General features: G+C 40.6%; 1 protein-coding gene across 2 annotated transcripts; it reads right to left on the bottom strand.

Moving 5' to 3' along the window:
• Window positions 1-122: 122 nt before the first annotated feature.
• Window positions 123-9,444, bottom strand: nipal3 (NIPA like domain containing 3). Of its 2 annotated transcripts, none has more exons than XM_042330187.1 (11): window positions 9,208-9,444; window positions 8,734-8,802; window positions 8,432-8,603; window positions 7,965-8,024; window positions 7,397-7,542; window positions 7,049-7,145; window positions 6,627-6,762; window positions 4,166-4,254; window positions 4,011-4,074; window positions 2,574-2,677; window positions 123-2,221 (listed from the first exon to the last, which is right to left on the bottom strand). In XM_042330187.1, exons 1-11 carry the CDS (start codon window positions 9,250-9,252, stop codon window positions 2,028-2,030), a joined length of 1,176 nt encoding a protein of 391 aa, XP_042186121.1. In that variant the 5' UTR covers window positions 9,253-9,444; the 3' UTR covers window positions 123-2,027. The 2 variants fall into 2 exon arrangements, with proteins under 2 accessions (XP_042186121.1, XP_042186122.1); XM_042330188.1 differs by having other exon boundaries at window positions 2,583-2,677.
• Window positions 9,445-9,945: the final 501 nt, after the last annotated feature.

The following is a 9,945-nucleotide window of genomic DNA, read 5'->3' as shown; positions in this document are numbered from 1 at the left end:
GCAGCTCATCCACCCTAGTGGAAAAACGACGACGTTCTGTCATCACCAAAATTATATTTGGATACCCTCTCAATTTAATGTTTCATATAGTCATATCTATACATGAATCTTTTGCATGAACGTCAGTAGTATATTATTTATTTGCTTACCTAGTTCATAATACAGCAACAGTGGTGGCAATGAGGTTAATAAGGGTTACAAATCATTCGTTACAGGAAGAAAACAATAGTATACTGTGAGCTCATTGGTCGTGCCAGTACCTCTGGATTTCCTATTCATTCAAAAGACTGGCAGAATGACAAACAACAAGTGTTGACCAGAGACGTCAGTAGTCTATTCTAAATCAGCTCAGTCACTCATTGGACATTTCTTCATATTGGTTTAGCTTGCAGTGATACAAGGAAATTGTCATAACATCTATATAACTTAAGACATTCAGAATCCCATTTAGTCCACATAATAAACGCAGCTAAACTAAAGGTAGATTCCAACTTAAAAACATGTATTTTTTTTTTAAAGAGCGGAAAAGTGGCGTCACACTCATTGACATTGTTATAAATGGATAGTGTGGTGAGCAGAGCACAGCCCGTAGCCACAAAGCGTCTCAAGAGTTAAGAGTGCTGATCCAAGATTACATGGACAGGGTGGACCTGATCCTAGATCAGCACTCCCAGTCAGACGCTATGTAGATTCGAAGACCGAGCGTCAAATCCATTCCTAACACAAGAAGACCACTTGAATAAAGCCATCCAACTTTTCTCACATTATGCTTCAAACACAATAAATATGTTACTTTTTTTTTTAAATCACCATTTCTTTCAGTTTTACATTAAATTCACACAATCATTGTGCATTTAAGACCATAGTCCCAACTACAACTTGATGATTCAAATGCAACTAAAATAACTTAAAACAATAACAGTTTATAAGCATTTTGGTCATTTTTGGACTAAGCAGTCGTACACCGTCTTACTCGCCAGAGGCAGAATTGTGGGGTGACTTCAACTGCTCAAGCAAAACATACAAGGAAAACTGCAGACAGTATTCATTGGCAGGTCTATTGAAAGAAATCCTGCAGAAATGCATTAACATGGAATAAGTCACTCAATCTTATGTGGCGAACACACAGCAGCAGGGAGAAACAGGCAGGGTGCTTTAGTCTAAGGCACATTAATGTCCAAAGGTATGACATGTCTATGGGCCTGGATTGCGTGGATCCAGGTCGATGTTTGTCCGTGGTCAGTGACAACTTCAGGATACTTCAGTAACTTTCTTGGAATGATTTGCAGGAATAAAGCTAATGTCTCATGGTTGAAATGTCCCTCATTGCAGTCTGTGGATAGGAAGACATTAAAAGAAGAGTGTACAGCTCAGTTGAATTACTGTAGAGTAGGGGTTCCCAAACTTTCACTCAGACACCCCTTCCAGTTTTGGGGAACTACCCAGACCCCCCCCATTAAAGCAAATTTACTTAAATTGCTATACATGTTGTAATGTTTAAATGTGATATTTGAGTGACTCAAACATAAAATCCAAGGGCTAAAAAAACCTATCTAGAAAATGTTAGCCAACATGGGATAGTTGATCGGGACATTTCTGACAGGTTATACATAGCTCACTAAGGAAGGCAATGACTGACATGACAAGAGGAACTGATGACGTACTACCCAATTTAGAAGTTGCACCTTCTGCATTCTACTACTAAAACTTTTCAAGAGTAAGTTGAAAGTTGGACTGGGTGCCCCCCCCTCCCAAAAATAACAATCATAAATGTTTATTTGGGGGGGCACCCCACAGTTTGGGAACCACCGCTGCACAGCATGATTCTGACAACCCACAAAACACTTCCTTATTGTTAGACATGGCCAGATGGGGGTAACATAGTAATGATGACATCATCCTACACTGAGTCTATGGTTCCATCCCTATTCTGAACCCTTTTCCAGACGTGTGCACCACTTCAGGAGAAGGGTGGAGGATTGAGACGCAGCCTACGGGGGGAGGTTGAAGCACGTCTGAAAGGTGCCTCAGTCGTTCTTCAGGTCAGCCGAACTATAGGGGGCAGCGGTGGGACTGGGTGTGACTGCCAGCTGGTCATGATCCAGCTCTGGTAGAGTGGCGGGCGCCACGCTGTCATTGTTAACCAGGGCACCGTAGGAAAAGGAACCGTTATAGTCCGGCTGCACTGCTCGCCAGCCCTTGTCGTGAATGGTGGGAATACCTGTGTTTAGGAAAAGGGGTGAGAATGACATGAATTCATAACACAAGGTGAATCTGTAACACAAGGCAGATGTCATTAACTCAATGTGAGTTTGAATTAATGGCAATGGGGCAGAGAAACCAATTGACCTATTGGCTTTAATTCCCGTTAGATTGCCTGTGTCGCGTGGAGAGCACCATGGTGGCATCAATCATAATTCACAGGTAGCTTTTTTTGTTAATGTTGCAAGACAGTCAAGCGAGTTTGGATAAAGTCAGAAGATGCAAGGAATTTACCGTACAACGTCAGCAAGCTATTGAATTCGTATTGGGGACAATGGGGGGGGCATGCGTCACGGCAAAGGGAACTGTACCTTCATTACCTTGCGACATGTCCATTGTCACATAGGGTTCAAAGGCCTTTAGCCTTTTCCTGTTCTTGGTAATCAGGAAGACTCCCAGGAAACAAGAGAAACATCTAATGAAGGACAGAGATAAGACATTACATGGATAGGAAGCCCAATAGCCATCATCACTGTTACATCCTCAGGAAGCATGAGCTCCTGAGTTGGGAAAATCTTGTGCAATACACCGACGCATGTCTTGTATTCAAGATCCTAAATGGCCTGGCTCCCGCTCCACTCAGTAGTTTTGTTAAACAGAAAACCCAAACATATGGCAGCAGATCCACAAGGTCTGCCACAAGAGGTGACTGTATAGTTCCCTTAAGGAAAAGCACCTTTAGTAAATCCGCTTTCTCTGTGAGAGCTTCCCATGTCTGGAATACACTGCCATCAGACACACATAACAGCACCACATATCACACTTTCACAAAAAACATGAAGACATGGCTAAAGGTCAATCAGATTTGTGAACATGGTCCCTAGCTGTGTGTTGCCACTTTCCATGTTGTCTGTTGTCTGTAGCTTGTGAGGTGTGGAAACACTTTGTTGCTGTTATGAATTTTGTCTTGCTGCTTTTTGTCCAATGTTGCTCTGTCTGTATGCTACGTCTTGCTTGTCCTATGTTGCTCTGTCTGTATGCTACGTCTTGCTTGTCCTATGTTGCTCTGTCTGTATGCTACGTCTTGCTTGTCCAATGTTGCTCTGTCTGTATGCTACGTCTTGCTTGTCCAATGTTGCTCTGTCTGTATGCTACGTCTTGCTTGTCCAATGTTGCTCTGTCTGTATGCTACGTCTTGCTTGTCCAATGTTGCTCTGTCTGTATGCTACGTCTTGCTTGTCCAATGTTGCTCTGTCTGTATGCTACGTCTTGCTTGTCCAATGTTGCTCTGTCTGTATGCTACATCTTGCTTGTCCAATGTTGCTCTGTCTGTATGCTACGACTTGCTTGTCCAATGTTGCTCTGTCTGTATGCTACGTCTTGCTTGTCCAATGTTGCTCTGTCTGTATGCTACGTCTTGCTTGTCCAATGTTGCTCTGTCTGTATGCTACGTCTTGCTTGTCCAATGTTGCTCTGTCTGTATGATACGTCTTGCTTGTCCAATGTTGCTCTGCGTGTGCTCACTGCTCAATGATTGTCTATATTGTAATTGTTTTTAATAACCTGCCCAGGGACTGTGGTTGAAAATTAACCAGCACTTTTACTGAAACGTGGATTAATGTGCACTGTCCCTGTAAAAATAAAATAGACTCAAACTATCAATCACATAGCACTTATGACAACTGATTAAACTAATAGGAAAAAACAACCATCTCATTTGTTTAATTGTCTGATAGCGCAAGTTTTGGGGCCATATCACCATATGTCCAATCTGACACATGTGGACTATTATAGAACTGCCTACTCACCCCAACAGAAACATGCAGATGTGAAGAATGTCTTCGTGATTAAACTCCAGGTAAAATATGGCTCCTGTAGATGTGAAAATAAAAGACTGATGTTCACACCTTCTTGAGCTGTGATTCCACAGAGGTTAAATTGACAATTTCAGCAGCTCTCTTACCTGCGACAATTGCAAAGGATGTGGATAAGATGTAGTTCACACAGGCTATCATGGAGGAGTCGTACAGGTGAGTAGCCTGGGAGAGAAACCTGAGAGGGTTCACAATGAGGTGTCAGTCAAACACAATTACAAGTGTCTCACATAGCAGTAGACCTTATATATAAACAATACATGTAGTTACTAGAGGTCGACCGATTATGATTTTTCAACGCCGATACCGATTATTGGAGGGCCCAAAAAAGCCGATGCCGATTAAATCGGCCGATTTAAATTTTTCTTATTTGTAATAATGATAATTACAACAATACTGAATGAACACTTATTATAACTTAATATAATACATCAAAAAATTCCATTTAGCCTCAAATAAATAATGAAACGTGTTCAATTTGGTTTATATAATGCAAAAACAAAAGTGTTGGAGAAGAAAGTAAAATTGCAATATGTGCCATGTAAAAAGCTAACATTTAAGTTCCTTGCTCAGAACAGAGAACATATGAAAGCTGGAGGTTCCTTTTAACATGAGACTTCCATACTCCAAGGTAAGAGGTTTTAGGTTGTAGTTAATATCGTATTTATAGGACTATTTCTCTCTATACCATTTGTATTTCATATACCGTTGACTATTGGATGTTCTTATAGGCACTTTAGTATTGCCAGTGTAACAGTATAGCTTCCATCCCTCTCCTTGCCCCTACTTGGGCTCGAACCAGGAACACGTCGACAAGCCACCCTCGAAGCATCTTTACCCATCACTCCACAAAAGCCGCGGCCCTTGCAGAGCAATGGGAATAACTACTCCAAGTCTCAGAGCGAGTGATGTTTGAAACGCTATTAGCGTGCACCCCGCTAACTAGCTAGCCATTTCACATCGGTTACACCAGCCTAATCTCGGGAGACGATAGGCTTGAAGTCATAAACAGCTCAATGCTTGAAGCACAGCGACGAGCTGCTGGAAAAACGCACGAAAGTGCTGTTTGAATGAATGCTTACGAGCCTGCTGCTGCCTACCATCGGCTCAGTCAGACAGCTATATCAAATCATAGACTTCATTATAACATAATAACACACAGAAATACGAGCCTTTGGTCATTAATATGGTCGAATCCAGAAACTATCATTTCGAAAACACAACGTTTATTATTTCAGTGAAATACGGAACCGTTCCGTATTTTATCTAGCGGGTGGCATCCCGAAGTCTAAATATTGCTGTTACATTGTACAACCTTCAATGTTATGTCATAATTACGTAAAACTCTGGCAAATTAGTTCGCAACGAGCCAGGTGGCCCAAATTGTTGCATATACCCTGACTCGGCATGCAATGAACGCAAGAGAAGTGAAACAATTTCACCTGGCTGCTAATTTCACCTGCCTGCTAACCTGAATTTATTTTAGCTAAATATGCAGGTTTAAAAATATATACTTATGTGTATTGATTTTAAGAAAGGCATTGGTGTTTATGGTTGGGTACAGTCGTCCAGTGATTGTGCTTTTTTCGCAAATGCGCTTTTGTTAAATCATCCCCTGTTTGGCGAAGTTGGCTGTCTTTGTTAGGAAGAAATAGTCTTCACACAGTTCGCAACGAGCCAGGCGGCCCAAACTGCTGCATATACCCTGACTCTGTTGCAAGAGAAGTGACACTATTTACCTAGTTAAAATAAATTAGTGTTAGTAGGCAATATTAACTAAATATGCAGGTTTAAAAATATATACTTGTGTATTGATTTTAAGAAAGGCATTGATGTTTATGGTTAGGTACACATTGGAGCAACAGTCCTTTTTCCGCGAATGCGCACCGCATCGATTAAATGCAGCACAGGACACGCTAGATAAACTAGTAATATCATCAACCATGTGTAGTTAACTAGTGATTATGATTGATGGATTGTTTTTTATAAGATAAGTTTAATGCTAGCTAGCAACTACCCTTGGCTTCTTACTGCATTTCGCGTAACAGGCAGTCTCCTCGTGGAGTGCAATGAGAGGCAGGTGGTTAGAGCGTTGGACTAGTTTAACTGTAAGGTTGCAAGATTGAATCCCCGAGCTGACAAAGTAAAAATCTGTCGTTCTGCCCCTGAACAAGGCAGTTAACCCACTGTTCCTAGGCCGTCATTGAAAATAAGAATGTGTTCTTAACTGACTTGCCTAGTTAAATAAAGGTGTAAAAAAAATATATATATTTTTTTAAATCCGCGTCCAAAAATACCGATTTCCGATTGTTATGAAAACTTGAAATCGGCCCTAATTAAATCGCCCATTCTGATTAATCGGTCGACCTCTAGTAGTTACCCTGTAGGCTACTCATGGAATACTTACCACATACAGTCCTTACCACATACAGTACCAGTCAAAAGTTTGGACGCATTCATTCCACTGGGACTGTATATGCTCAAATATTTGTATTTTTTGGGGAAAATGGAATGAAGGGTTAGCTATTGCTAACTGCCTTGTGCACTCACGTAGCCTGGAAGACCACAGTGGTAACCATGCAGACAAACATGACGTAGAAGATGGGGTAGTTGAGCTGCATGGTGCCCTGGACGCTGAGGACCAGCATGCCTGCCACTGCTTTCACTGTGATCACAGTCACAGAACCTGGGGAAGAAGCAGCGTGCAGTAAGGTGGTTAACAAGCCCTTTAAAAACAGAAACGTTAATGAAAAGAGACATTTTCAGTAAAGAGCAACTTTCATGAAATACTATTATTTAGACCTGAGTTCAATTCCTATCAAGCTAATATTGGACTGTTTATCACAGCTCTACCTATCAGTGGGTTGAGGTCTTCACACACACACATCTGCTGTTCTCTGTTGCTGATGTCCAGAAAATAGTTTGTTGTTGCTAAATATTGAACATTAATATTTTGCCGTCGTCCAACTTACCGAGCAGCGCCACCAGCAGGAGAATGACAACAAGGTGATTAGCATTGCGCTGCTTGTAGAAGTACAGCAGAAGACAGAAGGCAATAATCTCCAGGAACTGTCCCGTAGAAAACCCAAACAACAACAGGAGATATTACAGCTCTTATAAATAGCCCATTTATCATAACTAACAGAGGCGGGGGAAATCGGGTTGCCAAAGAAAACAACAACCTGGTGAAAAAAAGTTACGCTCTTGCCCAAATCTGATACATTCTAATTATGCACAGAAAGGTGAAGTATGTAGACTTAAAAAGAGTATTTACAAAATACCTCAATCCCCATTCTCCTATACAGAATCAAATTTCTTACCACATACAAGAGGAAGGGCCATCCTACGACCTGTTTCACTATGTTCTCTGCAGTAAGTTTCTGGTGATAGTTGGGTCCGAACGTGGCAAAGAGGTAGGTCCCGGCTACCGTCAAGATACATCCAAGGAAAGACAAAACGTATCGCTCTAGAGTCAAAGACAAGCAATCATGTTAGCATGTTAGCATTCATGTTAGCATTCACGTTAGCATGTTAGCATCATGTTAGCATTAACATGCATTGTATAGAAATGCTTTTGGTACACAAACTTTCCAAATATGGGTTTTGTATTTCTAAAATGCTAATTAAATGGCTGCATATACACTACATTTTTTAAAAAAGTTTTTGAATAACCATCCAAATAAATATTCAGAGACTTTTCATCCATTTCCCCAAAACACTTGATTATTCAGGTTATTTTATGAGGAAAAGAAAATCCATAGCAAATAGCAGCGTGTGCAGTGGGACCAGTATTTGCATTGTCTCAGCATAATTTCCATACAATTTGCCTAAAGCAGAATGTCAGTTCCAAAACTGAATCATAAAATGTAAAATACCCATTGAACTTACTTAAAAATTCCTTTGGCTTCCATTTCTCTCTCAGGAAAATGAAACCTAAGATTGAACTTGCTGAAAAGTAGAAAAAAAAAAAAAAGTTAATTAAACATGATTAAAAAAATGCCACATTACATTTAGGCATTGTTTGCTTTCCGAAATGTCGATAATATAGTTATAAACAACTTCAATCTGGTACACATTTCCTTTTATTTCATGTCAACATTCAATTCCAAGTTCAGGGTAGTATTCATAAATTGACACTGTTGGCAAAACGTTTTGCACCGTAGAAAAAACATTAGCATCGGAAACCATTTTGTCCAAACGGGAAACGTTTTGCAATGAAAACAAGAGTTTCTATTGGACAAATTCAGGTAGGTCGCTCCCCAATCCGTTCGCTTCTCTTCGGTATCTAGTGAATACACCCCAGGCTATGATAGGCCAAGCTCCGCAGCAGTGAGAGTGAAGTGTAATTTGCTTACCTATGACAGACACTGCATTCAATGGAGCTATTAGAGATAAAGGTGCAAAGGCATAGGAGACAAAGTTGGCTGCTTCTCCTAGAACGGTAAGTACCAGGCCACACCACCATGTTTTGGTTCGGTAGAAGGCACGGGGGTCCTTGGTCCCTGCTAATGTTACATGGCTGTATTTCTGGAGAATTCAGGAAAATAAAGACAATTAAATAGAACCACCGTTGTACAAATATTGTGTCTCTTCAGACACCCACTCCTTGTTATATCCAAAACATACAACATGAGGGTTGGCAGTTGCCTGAGCTTACCTGAATGCTTACAGAGATGCTGACAAGCAAATTACCAAAAATGGCCAGCAAGGTTCCAATTAGGTTTTCCTGTAAATGCAAACAAACAAATCCATTCACTTAGGGGTCATAAATATTTCAAGAGACACTTCAAATATGTGGGCAGTGACACAGGTGACATGTAGGCCACACCCACATGTTGTTATTGCATGGACACACGAGTGTATTAATGGAATGTGATATCTTCAAATGACGAATGAATAAGACTAAGCACAAAACTTTATAAACGCCTTAACGTAACTAATAAAACAGGCAGTTGATCTAATAAACATGTTGGACATACTCATCCAGCTGTTTCAAGTTACAGACTGAACATTTGACAAAATGTATCTTAATGCATCGGTCTTTGGGTACATTTGACAATTAATTTTTTTTAACTGCTATTTGCGGTTCATAACAGGATGTAACACTCGCCACGACGCATCATATTCTCACCGTATAGGAATCGCCGCCGACTGCAGTATATTCTACTCCTGCCATTCTGGTTGAGGGAAATGTCTATTCATCAACAGCAGGCGAACATTTCCAGAGACATCATGTATCTGTTCAAATGCAACTTCAATCAATAAACAATAGCAATAGTTAATTTCCCAGTAAGACTCTTCTACGAGAAGAACGCCATCTTTGGATGCTTGTATTTCCGGATTCTATTTGACACACAGCTGTTACGCATGACGCACAGCGAGATTCATTTGAATGCCGCTGGAAGAAAGACCAAAAACGGACACGGATGCTATGATAGAAATGCGAGAGAAACTTTCAACTACCATCCTTTGGATGACTTGCGCGGTGATGGGGGACTATGACAGTAATTTAGCAGATTGAATTTGCATGCCAAAATGGTTTGTTCATCTTGCAAAATAAAGATGACAAATTCACAACAACAAAAAACAATTAATGTGATTTATTTGGTGTGTAGGCCTGTTGCTAATGGAAATTATTGCCACGAATTTAACAAGAGTTGTTTTCTTGCCAATGTTGTTTATTTTGCATGATATGCTCCATGCAGCTGTCGCACTGTCACATCAGTACAGTAGGCCGCGCCAACGAGCCATTTCTTCAAACAGGCAAGGAAAAGGCTACATAAGGGAGGTAACTACCTATGTATGGAGTCAACACGTGCGTTTATTGTTTACAGTATGAAGGAGTCTAGGTTTTTACGTTTATTATTTA

The sequence above is a fragment of the Oncorhynchus tshawytscha genome, linkage group LG11 (assembly GCF_018296145.1).
Source record: "Oncorhynchus tshawytscha isolate Ot180627B linkage group LG11, Otsh_v2.0, whole genome shotgun sequence".
Taxonomy (NCBI): Eukaryota; Metazoa; Chordata; class Actinopteri; order Salmoniformes; family Salmonidae; genus Oncorhynchus; species Oncorhynchus tshawytscha.
Note: the sequence above shows the minus strand (reverse complement) of the source record. Positions and strands in the feature narration are given on the sequence as shown.

Coding starts and splice junctions, on each gene's coding strand:
- nipal3 (XM_042330187.1), bottom strand. CDS start 9,252: ATGGCAGGAGTAGAATATACTGCAGTCGGCGGCGATTCCTATACG. Junction 7,146..7,396: donor GGCCCTTCCTCTTGTATGTG/GTAAGAAATTTG, acceptor TCTACGGGACAG/TTCCTGGAGATTATTGCCTT. Junction 2,678..4,010: donor ATCTGCATGTTTCTGTTGGG/GTGAGTAGGCAG, acceptor GTCCTTCATTAG/ATGTTTCTCTTGTTTCCTGG.